We start from the raw sequence: 17,070 nt of genomic DNA on the forward strand, positions 1-17,070 counted from the left end.
CTTGGAACGGTCGTCCCCTGCAAAGGTTTTGTGTGTTCCACCAATGCAGAGAGTTGTATGCACGACCGGTCACCAACACTAGGTCCTTCAGTTGTCCCTGACCCTGGTTCCACTGTCGCACCAAGCACTCCTGAAGCGAACGCATGTGCAGCCTTGCGTGTGAGACTATAAAGATGCAGGAGGCCATCATGCCTATCAGCTGCATGAACACTTGCGCTGGGAGTGAGTGTTGGGGCCTGCATTTTTGAATCAGCACCTGCATGCTGGTGACTTGCTGAGTTTGGCCGTGCTGTTGCTGTCAGAGTGTTTATTTCTGCGCCTAAGTACTGTTGTACAGGTGCGGGTTGGAGATGAGATTTCTGGTAATTTAGTGAAAATCCCAGACTGTGTAGGAGGTGAATTGTGCGGGACATGTAATTTAATTTGTAATTTTGTAATTTGTGGTGGTATTTGTAGAGCGCAACGGTCGCTCCGGAAGGAGCATCTTGGCGCTGGTTTCTTGGTAGGAGATCAGTTACATAGTAAATATCAGGATTAGATGGCGGCCATAGTGTAATCATCTGGAAGATTGAAGATCCAGGTTTTTAATAGCTTCCTGAACTGGATTTCTTGGGTTTGGGATCTAAGATTTTTGGGCATAGAGTTCCAGGCTTTAGAGGCCAGGTGGTTTAGCGTTTTGCCACCTTTGGTTTTGAGATTAAACCTAGCTAGCATTATTTGATTGTCGTTTGAGGATCGCAGGGTTCTGTTGGGATGGTAGTGGGGGAAACGCCTGATAAGATATTTAGGGCCTGTATTATTAAATGCCCGGAAAGCAACAATAAGAATTAAAAAAAATATTCTTTTATGCAGAGGGAGCTAGTGGAGAGTTTTTAAGGCAGCTGATATTGAGGATTTTCTGGGTAGTTTTAAAACTAATCTGGCTGCCGAGTGGAGTACACTTTGGAGTTTTTTAAGTGTAGATTTTTTTGCGCCTGCCAAAAGACCGTTACAGTAGTCTAGGCGGGCGAGAATTAGCGCCACTGCAACTGCTTTTCTTGAGTCCATAGGTAGAAAGTCGAAGAATTTTTTTAAAGATTTTATGACGCCGAAACAGCGGCCAGCCACAGTTCTGACGTGTTGGTCAAAGGATAATTCGGTGTCGAACAGAACTCCAAGATTCTTTGCTGTTGTTACAGTCTGGGGGGGGGCAGCGGAATCTTCCGGCCACCAAAGGCCGGGGCAGAAGTTAGCCTTTCCCATAGGGAGAATTTCAGTCTTACTGGAGTTGCATTTTAGATGGTTTTTATCCATCCAGTGGAAAACGGCCTTCAGACAGATTTTGTTCAGCCTTAGTGGAATGTTCCTCTAGCGGTACAATGAGTTGAGTATCATCGGCATACATGTGGCTGGCACACTGCTGGACCGACTTTGCTTGGACAAGCCAGTCGTCCAGATATGGATAGACATGGATATGTTGTCTCCGAAGGTGCGCAGCTACCGTTGCTAAGCACTTGGTAAACACTCTGGGGGCTGTAGTGACCCCGAAAGGCAGGACCTTGAACTGGTAATGCCGGTTGTTGATGGTGAACCGGAGATATTTCCTGTGACTGGGGTGAATGGGAATGTGGAAATACGCATTCTTCAGATCTAGGGTTGCTAGGAAATCCCCCTGACTGAGCAATGATAGAACATGCTGCAAAGTGAGCATGTGAAAGTGTTCTGATAGGATGTATTGGTTCAAGGGTCTGAGGTCCAGAATGGGCCTGAGAGACCCGTCCTGTTTTAGGATTAAGAAGTACAGTGAGTACACCCCTGTACCCTGCTGTTCTAAAGGCACGAGTTCCATGGCTCCTTTTTGCAGCATGGAGATGACTTCTTGCTGCAATAAGTGCATGTGCTCTGCGGACATAGGCCGGTGCCTTGGGGGTATGTTGGGTGGAGTGGAGGTTAGTTCTAGACAATATCCTTATTGTATGAGTTGTCTCACCCACCTGTCCGTGGTAATGCCTTCCCAGGCTGGCAGGAACTGCTGAAGTCTTCCCCCGACCGGTGTTAAATGGTCTGGGGGCAGTGACAAGACGTCACTGTTTATTGGTGGCGGAGGATCTGGCATTATTATTTCCCCGTCCTCTGCCTTTGGTGCTGTTCCCACGGTATCCACCCCTATTGTTCTTGTTATAGGTGGTTTGTGTGCCTCCTTTGTTGTATTGGGCTTGCAGCGACGTTTGTCCCCTAGAAGCTCCCCTGTTACCAGAGCGACGAAAGGAACCGCCCCTGAACTGTTGTGACTGTATAGCTCCCACGGACTGGGCAGTTTCTGTGTCTTTTTAAATTTTTTCTAGGGTGGTGTCTACCTCGGGACCAAATAGAAAGTCAGGGTTAACTGGCTGATTCAGTAGAGTTGTTTGGATCTCTGACTTGAAACCAGAGATGCGGAGCCAGGCATGCCTTCTGAGCATTACACTAGTGTTGATGGCCCTAGCCGCTGTGTCAGCTGCATCTAACGCACATTTAATGGATGCGTTTGAGATTAACTTCCCCTCCTGTATTAGCATTTCTGCTCCCTCCTTATAAGCATCAGGCAGGTGTTGCAGTAGCTGCTCTAACGTGTCGTAATGAGCCCTATCATATCTTGCTAATAGGGCCTGTGTATTTGAGATCCTCCAAATATTAGCCACTTGAGCTGCTACACGTTTGCCAGAAGCTTCCAAGATCTTGGATTCTTTGTCCGGAGGAGGAGCATCACCACTTGTTTGAGAGTTCGCTCTCTTACGAGCATTAGCCACCACTAAGAAGTCCAACGGGAGCTGGCCCTTGATATACGTAGGGTCTACAGGCGCAGGCCGGTACTTCCTTTCAATCCTGGCGTTTACAACCCTTGCCCTTGTTGGTTCTTTGAAAATGTCACCAGCATGTTTGAGCACACCTTTAAGCATAGGCAAAGTTTTCACTGATCTTTCTGAAGTTGAGACGGTATCAAACAGAAAGTCTTCCTCCACTGGGTCAGCGTGCATATCCACATCATGGTTAAGGGCTGCCCTTTCAATCAATGCGTTAAACGCAGCAGTATCCTCAGTAGGCGATGTTTTGACCGCATAGGACTGAGTGTCAGGGGTGGTGTGTGGTTCATCAGGGTCAACAGGGTCAGTCCATGGTTGGGACTCCTCTTGATCTGTGTCAATAGGATAATTAAACTGTTCCTCATTGTACCCGCCCTCCACATCCTCAGTGGCAGGTGTGGGAGAATAGGTATATTCCTGTCCATAGGATTGTAGAGGCTCAAAAAGAGCAGGGGAGGTGGCAGAGTCCCTCTTCTTTTTGAGTGGTATTTTGTATGACTCCATAGGATTTTCAGGAATGATTTTCCGTTTATAAATAGTGAGTCGTCCTGAATCGGAGTCGATGAATAGTTTCGACTGATTATCAATCAATCAATCAATCAGGTCATTTGTAAAGCGCACTACTCACCCGTAGGGTCTCAAGGCGCTGGGAGGGGGGGGTGCCGCTACTGCTCGAACAGCCAAGTCTTGAGCTTCTTCCTGAAGGAGAGGTGGTCTTGGGTCAGGCGCAGATTGGTGGGAAGTGAGTTCCAGGTCTTGGCGGCCAGGTAGGAGAAGGACCTTCCTCCTGTTGTCTCTCTTCGGATGCGGGGGACGGCGGCGAGGGCGTGGTTGGTTGATCTGAGGAGGCGCTTGGGAGTGTAGAAGTTGATCCGGTTGTTGAGGTAGCTCGGGCCTTGGTCGTGTAGGGCTTTGTGCGCGTGGGTGAGGAGACGGAAGGTGATTCTCTTGTTGACCGGGAGCCAGTGCAGATCTCTCAGGTGTCCGGAGATGTGGCTGCGTCGGGGGATGTCGAGGATGAGTCTCGCCGAGGCGTTCTGGATCCGCTGGAGTCTCTTCTGGAGTTTGGCCGTGGTTCCGGCGTAGAGGGCGTTGCCGTAGTCCAGTCGGCTGGTGACGAGGGCTTGGGTGACCGTCTTCCTCGTCTCGGTGGGGATCCACCGGAAGATCTTACGTAGCATGCGCAGGATGTTGAAGCATGACGAGGAGACGGCGTTGACTTGTCTGGTCATGGAGAGGGAGGAGTCCAGGATGAAGCCCAGGTTGCGTGCGTGGTCCGTCGGTTTGGGCGCGGCGCCCAGGGCGGGGGGCCACCAGGAGTCGTCCCAGGCGGAGGGCGTGGAGCCCAGGATGAGGACCTCCGTCTTGTCTGAGTTCAGTTTCAGGCGGCTGGTCGTCATCCATTCGGCTACGTCTCTCATCCCTTCGTGCAGGTTGGCTCTGGCGGTGGCGGGGTCGTTGGTCAGGGAGAGGATCAGCTGGGTGTCGTCGGCGTAGGAGATTATGTTGAGGTTGTGTTGGCGTGCGATGGCCGCGAGGGGGCTCATGTAGATGTTGAAGAGGGTGGGGCTCAGTGAGGATCCTTGTGGGACGCCGCAGATGACTTTGGAGGCCTCTGACTTGTACGGTGGTAGGCGGACTCTTTGTGTTCTTCCGTCGAGGAAGGAGGTGATCCATTCCAGTGCCTTCTCCTGGATTCCGATGTTGCTGAGGCGCTGTACTAGGGTGCGGTGGCAGACAGTGTCGAAAGCCGCGGAGAGGTCCAGGAGGATGAGGGCCGCTGTTTCTCCGTTGTCCATCAGAGTTCGAAGGTCGTCGGTGGCGGCGATGAGGGCGGTCTCGGTGCTGTGGTTCGCTCGGAAGCCGGACTGTGAGGGGTCGAGGGATCCATTCGTCTCGAGGAAGGCGGCCAGCTGTTTGTTGACGGTCTTCTCGATGACTTTGGCCGGGAACGGGAGGAGCGAGATGGGACGGTAGTTCTTGAGGTCGGTGGGGTCTGCTGTGGGTTTCTTGAGGAGAGCGCTGAGTTCGGCGTGCTTCCAGCTCTCAGGGAAGGTGGCGGAGTCGAAGGAGGTGTTGATGATGTCCCGTAGGTGGGGTGCGATGGCAGCGTCGGCCTTGTTGAAGACGTGGTGAGGGCAGGGGTCAGTCGGAGATCCGGAATGGATGGAGTTCATCGTGCGGATGGTGTCTTCGGTGCTGATCGGGGTCCAGGTGCGGAGGGTGGTGGTGGGTGGCGTCGTTGCGGTTGTGGCTTGCGTTGGTTGGTTGTTGAAGCTGTTGTGTATGTCCGTGATCTTGTTGTGGAAGAAGGACGCGAGGGAGTTGCAGAGTTCTTGCGACGGGGTGATGTCATTGTTTCCGGCGTTGGGGTTGGATAGCTCTTTCACGATGTTGAAGAGTTCCTTGCAGTTGTGTGCGTTGTTGTCCAGCCGGTCCTTGTATGCATTTTTCTTGGTGGCGCGGATCAGTTGGTGGTGCTTCCGGGTGGCGAGCTTGAGGGTGGTCATGTTGTCAGTCGTTGGTTCCCTTCTCCAGGCTTTCTCGAGGGCTCGGCAGTTCTTCTTGGAGCTCTTGAGTTCGTCGGTGAACCATGGTGTTTTCCTGCTGCAGGATCTGCTGGGTGGGGTTCTCAGAGGGGCGAGTTCGTCTGCGCAGTCGTTGATCCATTTCGTGAGGTTGTCGGCGGCCTGGCTGGGGTTCGCTGAGTTGGCGGGAGGGTGCTGGCTCAGGGAAGCGGTGAGCTGGTCGGCTGTGATCTTGTTCCAGCATCTTCGAGCGACCTGTTGCTGGTGGTGGTGGATCGTCGTTCTTTTGAAGGTGAAGTGGACGCAGCTGTGGTCCGTCCAGTGGAGTTCTGTGGCGTGGCTGAAGGTGACGTCTTTGCTGGATGAGAAGACGGCGTCGAGTGTGTGTCCGGCGAGGTGGGTGGGGGTGGTCACCAGTTGCTTGAGTCCGAGGTTGTCGAGGTTGTCGAGCAGGCAGATGGTGTTGCGGTCGTTGTTGTTCTCCAGGTGGAAGTTGAGGTCCCCCAGGAGGATGTAGTCGGCGGAGGGGAGAGCGTGCGGGCTGACGAAGTCGGCGATGTCCTCGCTGAATCGTGTGCGTGGTCCCGGGGGTCGGTAGATCAGGGTGCCTCTGAGGGTGGTGGTCGGGTTGGTGTGGATCTGGAAGTGCAGGTGTTCAGCGGTGGTGAGGGTGTCATCGGTGTTGGTAGTGATGCGGATGGTGTCTCTGTGGATGATGGCGATGCCTCCTCCGGTCTGGTTGTCGCGGTCCCTCCGGGTGATCTTGTAGCCCTCTGGGATGGCGATGGCGATGTCTGGGGCTGAGGAGGCGTTCATCCAGGTCTCGGTGATGAAGGCAACGTCGGGGACGGTGGTGTCGAGCAGGTTCCAGAGTTCTACGGCGTGTCTGTGGACGGAACGGGTGTTGAGCAGGATACACTTGAGGTGGGTGCTGCTGGAGTTCGGCTTGGCGGGTGCAGGGAAGGTCCGGATGCAGGTGAACTTGCAGGCGTGGCAGCTGAAGGGTCCGTGGGTGTGCTTCGGGGCGGCTCGGTGACATCCTGGGATGCGGCCGGTGTTGAGTGCGTTGAGGTCGGCGGCGCTGTAGGACAGAGCCTGGAACAGAACGTCCTCCTCCATGGGCTGAGTATTTGAGGCTACCGACGATGATTTGGATGCGTCGGTGCCCTTTGGGAGCTGGACCGCCTTAGGACGTGCTGTTGGGGGCAGTCTGTATTTTATCGGCGCCGTAAGCATTGGAGACGGACTGACCTGCTTCGAGGTAGGCGTTGTTTTCGATCCGACCGACTTCGACTGTTCAGCATGTTGTTTGTGGCCATGCGTCGACTCGAGTTGTTGCGTAGCAGGTACGCTCTTTTGCTTCGACAAGCTATGTTCTTTCGGGCCGAGTTTGGTTTTTGACTCGAAGGCCTTGACTATTAGTGGCTTCCGAAGCTTCGGATCGAGGGTCTTTTGAGTCTAGAGTCCCTTGGTAGAGTCGCCATCTTTGGACCCCGACGTCGACGACGTGAGCGTGACGTAATGGACTGTAGATACGGCCTTCGGCGCACCGATTTTCGGGTCGACACCCCCTTGCGACCCCGAGGGGTCGATCACACGTTTTGACTTGGTTGGTTTCGAAGTCGTCGAGCCGATGACTGTTTTCACCAGTTTCGGTTTCGATTTAGTGTCTTTAGGTTTCGGTTTCGATTTCTCCACTGATTGTGGTCGATCTACCGATGGCTCTTTGGAAATGTTCTTAGCTGGGCCTGGAAGCGGGGCTATAGAACGTGGACGAAGATCTTGGCTAAGGCCTTCCGGGGATGCCTCGACCTGAGCCTTGGAAGAGTCTTTATTGGGCCCCGCTACTGCGGTTGGGCCTCGCTCATCGCTTGAGTCGTCGTCGACGGCTCCGATGGGTTGTGCGTCGTCTCCTACCTCGACGATGTCTTCATCATGGACGTAGATTTCCTCTTCATCCTCATCATAGTTCGAGTCTTGCTCTGACGCGGGATCCGACCATTGATCAGGATCCTCTTCTTCTACACCCTCTTCGTCGTCAGCCCCGAAGATGTTCTCTGGGTCGGGCGCTGACTCCCTCGCCGACTGTCTTGCAGCTCGTCGAAGCCGAAGAGGTTTCTTCGACCTAAATCGAGAACAGGCCATGCAGCTGGCCTCGTCGTGGTCCGGTGATAGACATTTATTGCACACCGGGAGCACATCGATGTGAGGGTATTTGGAGTTGCAAACGGGGCACCGTTTGAACGGACTCCGTTCCATCGTCTATCGTTGATGGGGCCTTTGGTGTCGAAAAGGCAAGCGGCCTTCGACGTCCGGCTCGAAGAACTGAACAAGTACGAGGCACCGAACGAAAGACAATACCGACGCCCCGAAGGCCTTTTGGCCTTGAGAAAAAGTTTTTATATATATTCCGAACGCGAGTTAAGAAAGTACATCCGAACCCAATGGCGGAAAAAAACAATCGGAGGATGGAGAGGATGCCCATGCGCACTGTAGTCCAGGGGAGGAGCCACCTATCTCGTGATACTTCGAAGACTCTTCCAAGACAACAATGTGCAATCATCCGGACCCAACACTAGGCGGCGATCAATGCACAGATATAAATTCAGCAGCCCACATGCCTCGAACATAAGTTTAAGAGAAGACAAGGAGCACTGCATTTTGTGATAGCTGGGTGATGAAAAATACAAAAAACATCTCTACTAATTTGAAATAAATTATAAGACTTTTTTTTTAAAAAAAGAGGTTAGGTTAATCACTAAGAAATCTTTTGTGATGAAAAGTAATTCAGCCAAATAAAAATCGTGAAACCTAAAACATTTAAGTTCATTTCATTACATCATATATAAAATGGAAAGCTTACCATATAAAAGTAGGACAAACAGCAGCATATTGACCAAAAGACTGATCCAGTTTTTACAGATTTCACCTGAAAATATAAATCATAACATGAGAATGTCAGACAACACGCACTAGATAATTATCCTACACTAATATTTTGGGCTACTACAATGTAATGGTACGCAGTAATGATTGATGCTTATCAGCAGCACACTTCATTGACCCTAGTATGTCTTCCCCCTAAAACCATCAGCTTTCAGCCAGAGCCATACTAAGATCATTCTTTCAGTCATCGGCGATCATATCAGTAACAATCTCAGTCAAAATGGAACACAAAGCCCAAGATTATTATTTTGACATTTTGGTGAAGAGTTTTAGATCTCAGGAGGGAAGGACTTTGGACTTATTATGATTAAAGAACAGGGAAAAAATACTCATAATTTTATTGTACTGGGTGAATTACTAGAACACCACTTTTTACTGGGATGGGGGTTATTTTTAGGTTTGATTTAAAAAAAATTATATACATATACTTCGCTGCAGGTGTTTTCAGCCAGCTCTTTCCATCCAAAATCATGCTTCAGACCTCACTGTTACAGGTCTAAAGTAATTCCTAGCAGCCGCTCTCCCGGACTGATGCCTGTTCCAGTGCACCAACACTGAAGCTCGTACAGTCCTCTGCATGTGCGTATGCATGGGTAGGTAGCAAAGTGCCCTTCACTTGCAAGGCACATGTGCATTAAAGAGAGCTTGAAGGGAGAAAACTAGACCGCCAGCAAGCAGATTCACTATGTTCATGTGCCAAAGAGGATGTACTTGAGCATGCACCAGCTACACAAGCATAGCGCTACTTAGCCTCCATATACACAGCCAGGCCATTGGGATGGAAGGGTAGCAGGTCTTGGAGAAGTGTGAAGGCAGTCAAAACAAGACATAACTTAATGATCTCCAGGGGAGAGGCAGCGAAGAACAATGCACCTCAGCATTATTTCCTGTAGAAAGAACTGGTTACATGGTGTGGGGGTTGCGATCAGGGCATTAGCCAGGATAATTAGAGGCTATTCTGCTTCAACTGCAACAACTGGATTTTTACAGAGATCTTACAGAAAGGACAACTGGATTCTTACAGAGAGATGTACTTCTGTTGTTCTGTTGATACTTTAATGTCAGACCCCAAAGTAAGCACCAAATACATTCCTTTAGCACTTGATGCTTCCATTCGAGAGGCAGAGCAGTCCAAGGTTTACTTTAGGGAGATCATATGCATTACAAGCTCAATACTCTAAAGCACACGGTAACACTTGATAAATCAATGTCTAGCAAGTGTTTTAACACAAAATATACATAAGATAAAAAATATACACAATAAAAACCAAATCCACTATAGTCACTTTTAACATGAGCTGTGTAGGATAGTCCCAGAGTGTTAAACAGACTGTTTCTCTGGTATTTGTTACAGAAAACGTCTTACTGCATCTGTCAGTGTTCACAGTGTAAAACCTCGTCCTACTGTATTTGTCACAAGGGTTACACAATGTAAAATCTCGCCCTACTGTCCTGTAACTAAGACGGGTTCAGAGTAAACAAGGTCTCGCTTATTAGCATCGGACCTACCTCATAGGTGGGCTAACAGAACACCAATCAAATGCCAATATAACTGATCAACAATGGAGCGGAGCCAAAGTCCCTAGGTCTATGCTGCTTTCAATTTTCTAGTGATTACACGAGATCGGGCGAGAGCTAAAGCACACTTTAAACATTTGCAAAATAGACAGCAGCGCCCTTAAAAAAATAATGTCTCTGCGCCTACAGTGAGTGTAAATAAGGGATATGTGTGTTCTTACCAAAAAGCACAGAAAGCGCTATATCATTCTCTAATGAAGAAAAATCAGCTAATTTTCAAAAAAAAACAAACTACTTTTCGCACAAGTTACTACTTGTGTAACGATATATCTGTAAGAGACATTAGTTAGTATTAGATTCCTTACCTTAGAATATCCCCAGGCGTCAGACTGGATCCGGAAACTTTTGCGTAGCAGTACCCTTGCGCGTCGGTAGGCGTCGTCTGCGGCTCCGCGTCCGTCGTCGTGATGATGTCGTCGGAGTACTTAGACGCCGCCTACGCGTGCTGACGTCAGTTCTTAGACACAGCTTTTCCGCGCCAGAAACGCAGAGCCATGTAAAAAACCAACACTGGTGCCATTGAAACTAGGGCCCTGAAGGGGACAACCCTAACCCTAGATATTGGTTCGCAGAACGGGGAGGATGGGTGGGTCGGTAAGGAATCTAATACTAACTAATGTCTCTTACAGATATATCGTTACACAAGTAGTAACTTGTGCATCTGAAAGAGACACGTTAGTATTAGATTCCTTACCTTAGAATAGATACCCCAGCAATACCAACCCCGGTGGTGGGTCTGCAAACCAATAACCACACCAGAAAGTCCTGGAGGACGGAACGGCCAAAGAAGCCATCCCTCCGGACTTGGCTGTCCAGGCAGTAGTGTCTTGCAAACGTGTGCAGCGATGCCCACGTAGCTGCCTGACAGATGTCTTGTAAGGGCACACCCCTGCCCAGGGCAGTGGTAGTCGCCGTGGCTCGGGTAGAATGAGCCCGCAATCCAGCAGGGGGCTCGTTCCTAGCCAAGGAGTAGCATGCCTGGATACACAAGATGATCCACCGGGAGATGGTCCTCTTGTGCACCGCTTTCCCCTTCTTAGCGCCCACGTAACCAACAAAGAGTTGGTCATCCACCCGGAACTGGCGTGTGCGATCCAGATAAAACGAGAGCGCACGTTTTGGGTCCAGACGATGGAGCCGCTCTTCCTCTTTAGAGGGATGCGGTGGCGGAAAGAAGGTAGGCAAGGTGATAGACTGCCCAATGTGGAAGGCCGTGACAACCTTGGGCAGGAAAGATGGTTTGGTACGAAGCACCACTTTGTCCGGATGGACAGAAAGGAAAGGTGGAGTACAAGAAAGAGCCTGGAGCTCACTCACTCTCCTGGCAGAGGTGATGGCAACCAGGAAAGCAGTCTTCAAAGTCAGAAGGCGAAGAGGGCAATTGTGAAGTGGCTCAAAGGGAGCGCACATCAGAGAAGTCAGAACCAGGTTCAAGTCCCACTGAGGCATCACAAACGGAACAGGAGGAAAAGTGTGAGTGATGCCCTTAAGAAATCTGTTTACAATAGGGGACTTGAACAAAGAAGGCTGATCAGGTAGCCTGAGAAAGGCTTAAAGGGCAGAAAGGTAGCCCTTGGTAGTGCCCAGAGCAGAGCCCTGCTGGGCAAGAGAAAGAAGGAAGAGAAGAACCTCTGAAAGAGGGGCAGCAAGAGGATCCACAGCCTTTGATGTGCACCATGCCACAAATCTGTTCCACCTGCAGGCGTATACCGACTTTGTGGAGGGACGCCTGGCTGCCAGAATGACGTTACAGACTTCAGGAGGCAAGTCAAATGGCCTCAACTATCGCCGCTCAATCTCCAAGCATGGAGGTGGAGACTGGACAGGTTCGGGTGGAGGACCGTCCCCTGTTGCTGCGACAGAAGGTCCTCCTGAAGAGGCAGACGAACCGGGGGATCGACTGACATACTGAGTAGCTCGGGATACCAGTACCTTCGAGCCCAGTCCGGAGCCAAAAGGATGACTTGGGCCCGGTCGCCCCTGATCTTCTTCAGCACTCTGGGCAGAAGTGGTATAGGCGGAAAGGCGTACAACAGACCACAACTCCACTCGCGACGAAAAGCGTCTCCGAGCGAATGCCGCCTTGGAAATTCCAATGCGCAGAACTGATGACATTGCGCGTTCTCTTCGGTGGCGAATAGATCTAACCAAGGCTCTCCCCATTGCTGAAAGAGGCCTTGCGCCACGTCCGAGTTCAGACGCCATTCGTGATCCATCATGCACCGGCGGCTGAGTTCGTCCGCCCTGGCGTTCAGAGAACCTGCCAGGTGTTGAACCACCAGAGTCACGCCCTGGCGTTCCAGCCATTGCCAAAGGCGCAGAGCCTCCTGGCAAAGGGTCCACGACCCCACCCCGCCCTGTTTGTTGCAGTACCACATGGCGGTGGTGTTGTCTGTGAACACCTGCACTACACTTCCCCGGACAGAGGGGAGGAATGCCTTCAGTGCTAGACGAATCGCCCGAAGCTCCAACATGTTGATGTGGAGTCGAGTCTCGGCCGGAGACCAGAGGCCTCTGATCTCCGCCTCTCCCATGTGGCCTCCCCAGCCCTGGAGGGACGCGTCCGTCACAACTACGTGCTCCGGTTGGGGAAGGGAGAGGGATCTGCCGCAGACCCAATCGCGGTCCGTGAGCCACCACTGCAACTGTCTCGCAGTGCCCTCCGATATCAGGACATGGTCGGATAGGTTGCCTTGATGCTGGGCCCACTGAAACTTCAGGTCCCACTGCAGAGCCCGCATCCGCCACCTGGCGTGATGCACCAGTAGGATGCAGGAGGCCATCAGCCCCAGAAGCCGCAGCGTCAACCTGACCGAAACCCGGGATAACGGCTGAAAGATGGGAATCAGAGCCTGAATATCCCGGACCCGCTGCTCGGGTGGATAAACCCGAAACTGCGCCGAGTCTAGAACCGCTCCGATGAAGAGGAGCTTTCGAGAGGGGCACAGGTGTGACTTTGGCACATTGATCGAGAACCCCAGCTGATGCAGGAGGTCTGCCGTAGTCTGGAGGTGGCTGACGACTGTCTGGGGCGAGCCCGCCTTCAACAGCCAGTCGTCGAGGTAGGGGAAGACTGAAACCCCTAACCTGCGCAGATGAGCTGCGACCACCGCCATCACCTTTGTGAACACCCGTGGGGCGCTGGTAAGGCCGAAGGGGAGCACGGTAAACTGAAAGTGCTCGTGGCCAACCGTGAACCGCAGGTAGCGCCGGTGGGCCGGCAGGACGGGGATGTGGAAATAAGCGTCCTGCAAGTCCAACGCTACCATCCAGTCTCCTGGATCCAGGGCAGCTAAGACCTGAGCCAGTGTCAGCATCTTGAACTTCTCCTTCCGGAGGAAGCCGTTGACGTTCCGTAGGTCCAAGATAGGGCGTAGGCCCCCTTTGCCCTTCTTGGGTACCAGGAAGTAGTGGGAGTAGCAACCACACCCTACTTCTGGCCCAGGAACGCGCTCGATGGCCCCTTTGGCCAAGAGGGCCGTAACTTCCTCCTGCAGAAGTCGCAAGTGATCCCCCGATACACGGTGGTTCTGCGGTGGCATGGCTGGAGGAGTCGCCTCGAAGGGGAGGGAGTAGCCCCTTCGGACGATCTGCAGCACCCACCTGTCCGACGTGACAGTGCACCAGTGGAGGTGGTGATTGCGAACCCTGCCCCCCACTGGCGTCATATGGGCCTGAAAGTACGGACTAGAAGGGTTTTGAGGCGGATGCTGCGGGGGAAGGTGTGGACTGACCTCGCCGCTGCCCCCGACCGCCTGGACGGCGGTTCCCACGGCCGCCACCGCGTTGGGTATTGCCCTGCGGTGCGTGGCTGGCGGCACGTGTGGGCGCACCCCTTCCGTGGCCACGAAAGGAGTGATAGGCAGCCGATTGCTGGCGTTGGCCCGAGAGGCCTAAGGACTTGGCCGTAGCCCTGGAGTCCTTAAAACGCTCAAGCGCATGGTCTGCCTTGTCGCCAAAGAGGCGACGGCCATCGAACGGCATGTCCATGAGCGTGCTCTGGACATCGGACGAGAAGTTGGCGGACCTCAGCCAGGCGTGGCGTCTGACCGCCACCGTCGTTGCCATCGCTCTACCCAGCGAGTCAGTGGTATCCAGTCCACACCGGATGGAATACTTGGCTGCATCCCGGCCCTCCACAAGGGCTTGGCCGAGTTTGGCCCGTACCTCCAACGGACACTCTGGCAGCACTTCCGCGACCTTATCCCACACAGAGTGGGTGTAACGTCCCAAGAGGCAGGCGGTGTTGGAAGACCGCAGGCCCAGACTAAGGGATGAGAAGATCTTCTTCCCATACTGGTCATACCTCTTGGATTCCCGATCCGGCGGGGCCGACGGGAATGCGGTTTGGGAATTGGAGGCCTGGATGACCAGGCTCTAGGGGTAGGGTGGGAGGACAGAAAACATGGGTCGCCCGGGGCTGGGCGGTGGCGTCTGGCCACGTTCCTATCTACGGGCGAACCCGTAGCGTGCTTGGACCAAGTGCCCAGAAGAACGTCAGTCAAGGCCTCATTAAAGGGCAGCAGAGGCTCGGCCGAGCTTGACTGCGGTTTAAGGACCTCAGTGAGGAGGTTAGTCCTCACAGCCGCGACGGGGAGCACAAGGCCCAAGGCCTTGGCAGCCCTCATCAGCACCACACTATATGTTGCCCCCTCCTCCGAAGCCACGGTAGGAGGGGAGACAAACCCAGTGTCTGGAGAAGTGTCCAGGCCACTGGCTTCCCCAAGGTCTTCTGCCCAGTCCTGATGAGACTGACACTCCCTGGTCAGAGGGTCCTCAGACCCCGCCCAGTCCTCTCCTTCACCCATCTCCTGAAATTCAGGGTCCTCAGCCAATGGGGCCTGTTGATAGAAGTCAAAGTCACCGAACGGCGTCTGGAGCGGCGCCCAACGGGGCCGTCCCGACGGCCGAACAGGAATGGAAGGAGGATCGGGGTCGGCGCCGCCCGAGGACAGCACCGGAGGCGACACCTGAGGGTCCGACGCCGGGGAGGCCGTCAGATCCACCGGCGACGAACCAGATCTCGAAGGAGGACCAGCGACGCCCTGCGGCGCCGGGCCCGAAGGCGCCGGCGGCGTCGGGACAACTGGACCCCTCGGCGCCGGCGGCGTCGGGATAACAGGGACCTGCGGCGCCGGGCCCGAAGGCATCGGCGGCGTCGGGGCCGTAGCACCCGACGGCGTCGGGGCCGGAGCCGCTGACCCGCTAGGGCTCCCAGACGGGTCCGCTGGGCCCGGAGGCGCCGCGGAGCCCGTCGGAGGAGAGAGTTTCCTCATGGCCATGAGGAAGCGCTCAACCTCCTCCGGCGACGCGTTCAGCCCAGGGACCGGAGGGTGTGGAGCTGTACGCGGCGCCCGCGACTCAGACGGAGCCGCGTGGGCGTTGTCACCCGAACCCCCGGCCGCATCGTGCGAGCGTCGGGGGGAGTCCGAGGAGCGATGACGCCGCTTGGACTTCTTGTGCCGCTTACCTGATGACGACTTCGACCCGGAGGAGTGCGGCCTACTCTCGGAGCTGTGGTGGCTCCGGGCCTGCGACCTGTCCCTCGACCTCCCATGGGATCGGGACCTTCCACGGTGCGGGACGGACTGCCGGAGTTCGAGGCGCCTACGGGACCGCTCCCGCCTGGCTTTCGAAGAGAGGGCCCGGCAGTCGGAGCAGGCCTTGTCGTCGTGGTCGACGCCCAAACACGACAAACACACACGGTGAGGATCCGTGACCGACATCAGCCGGTCGCAATCGTCGCAATGCTTGAAGCCGGGCATCCTTATCGGCACCGTTTCGGAGTCGAGAGACTTCAAAATAGCAATCAAAAAAGGATCAAAAGTTAGTCAAAATTGACTAGGGTTACTGCTTTTTCCAGATCTGCGCTTAGCTGGCGCGGAAAAAAGAAGAACTGACGTCAGCACGCGGAGCCGGCGTCTAAGTACTCCGACGACGTCATCATGGCGCCCACGACGGACGCGGAGCCGCAGACGACGCCTACCGACGCGCAAGGGTACTGCTACGCAAAAGTTTCCGGATCCAGTCTGACGCCTGGGGATATTCTAAGGTAAGGAATCTAATACTAACGTGTCTCGTTCAGATATATGCTTACACCAAGCCTCTTCCTCTGCAGCTATTCTTTATTTTTTAAATATATTAAAATCTACACAATAAATTAGATTTGGAGATGTATTCAATCAAAATTCAGAAGGTAACTTTCAGGAGTGCTCAATGCGTAGCTGCTTACAGCACACTATTGGGGATGCATGGGCTATATACCACTGCAGTATTTTTCTATTAACTAGCTTACCCCTGCCCAGTAACATAGTATAGGAACGCTATTTCTAGAAGCGTCTAACTCCTTGCTTCCTCAACTGTGGGTCGTGAGCCGATTTCTGGCGAGTCGTGCAAGTGCAAGCAATAAATAAAGAGGTCTTTAAATTCTGCATTTATATGGTAACATTTGCTGCGCTTTAAAGAGAGGTGAAATGTCAGGCTAGATCTTCTGACAAATTGCTGCTCGTTTTTTTCCAACATGGGCATTAGGGTTTACAAACACCTCTCACATTGCATTCAGAGAAAGAAAAGTAAAGTGAATTATGTGAACATCATGTACAGGGATTGTGAAAGGAAAGGCTGTCGTTTTTTGTAACGTAACAAAATGTAAATACCTATAAACTAACTGTACACATGCAGCAGTTAAGGAAAGCAAAAATAAAGCACATTGATTGACAAAACACTTTACTTGGAGCTGCACAAATGATATTCACTGAAACCCGATTTCCACACATCATTTGTATGCAATACAGTTTTATCAGTAAAGCTGTGCATCTGTGCAAATGTTGTAGCAATTTCAATGAAAAATGTGCTGTCTGTTAATGATAGTGAACGACCACACGAGGATCTGGTTACATAAAAAAAAAATTGCCGCCTCGTGTCCGTTAAAGCAAAACGGGTTGCAAAGGTTTATTCCAAAAATTAGATCGTGGTTCACAAAAGCTGGAGAGGGTTCAGATTTTTGATTACCTGGGGGTGACTATAAACGAAAGTATGACCTGGGCCCCCCACCAAATCAAATCTCAACTTAAACTGGCCCAATCAATAGGGGGTATCTTTAAGCTTTCTAACACTTCCACAATAAAACCTATTGGTCCACTTATTGAGATCTACAAAACACAGGCAAGGGGGGCAGTCACTCATGGCGGTGAATT

At 52.7% G+C, this 17,070-nt stretch overlaps 1 protein-coding gene across 1 annotated transcript in view; it reads right to left on the reverse strand.

The window, feature by feature from the left end:
• STT3B (STT3 oligosaccharyltransferase complex catalytic subunit B) overlaps positions 1 to 17,070 on the reverse strand; it is a 347,362-nt gene that overhangs the window by 181,112 nt on the left and 149,180 nt on the right. The window contains exon 4 of the mRNA XM_078663938.1: positions 8,214 to 8,279. Coding sequence (XP_078520064.1) covers positions 8,214 to 8,279 — 66 coding nt within the window. The remainder of the gene's footprint in view (positions 1 to 8,213; positions 8,280 to 17,070) is intronic.

This window comes from Lissotriton helveticus, chromosome 10 (assembly GCF_964261635.1).
Source record: "Lissotriton helveticus chromosome 10, aLisHel1.1, whole genome shotgun sequence".
NCBI lineage: Eukaryota > Metazoa > Chordata > Amphibia > Caudata > Salamandridae > Lissotriton > Lissotriton helveticus.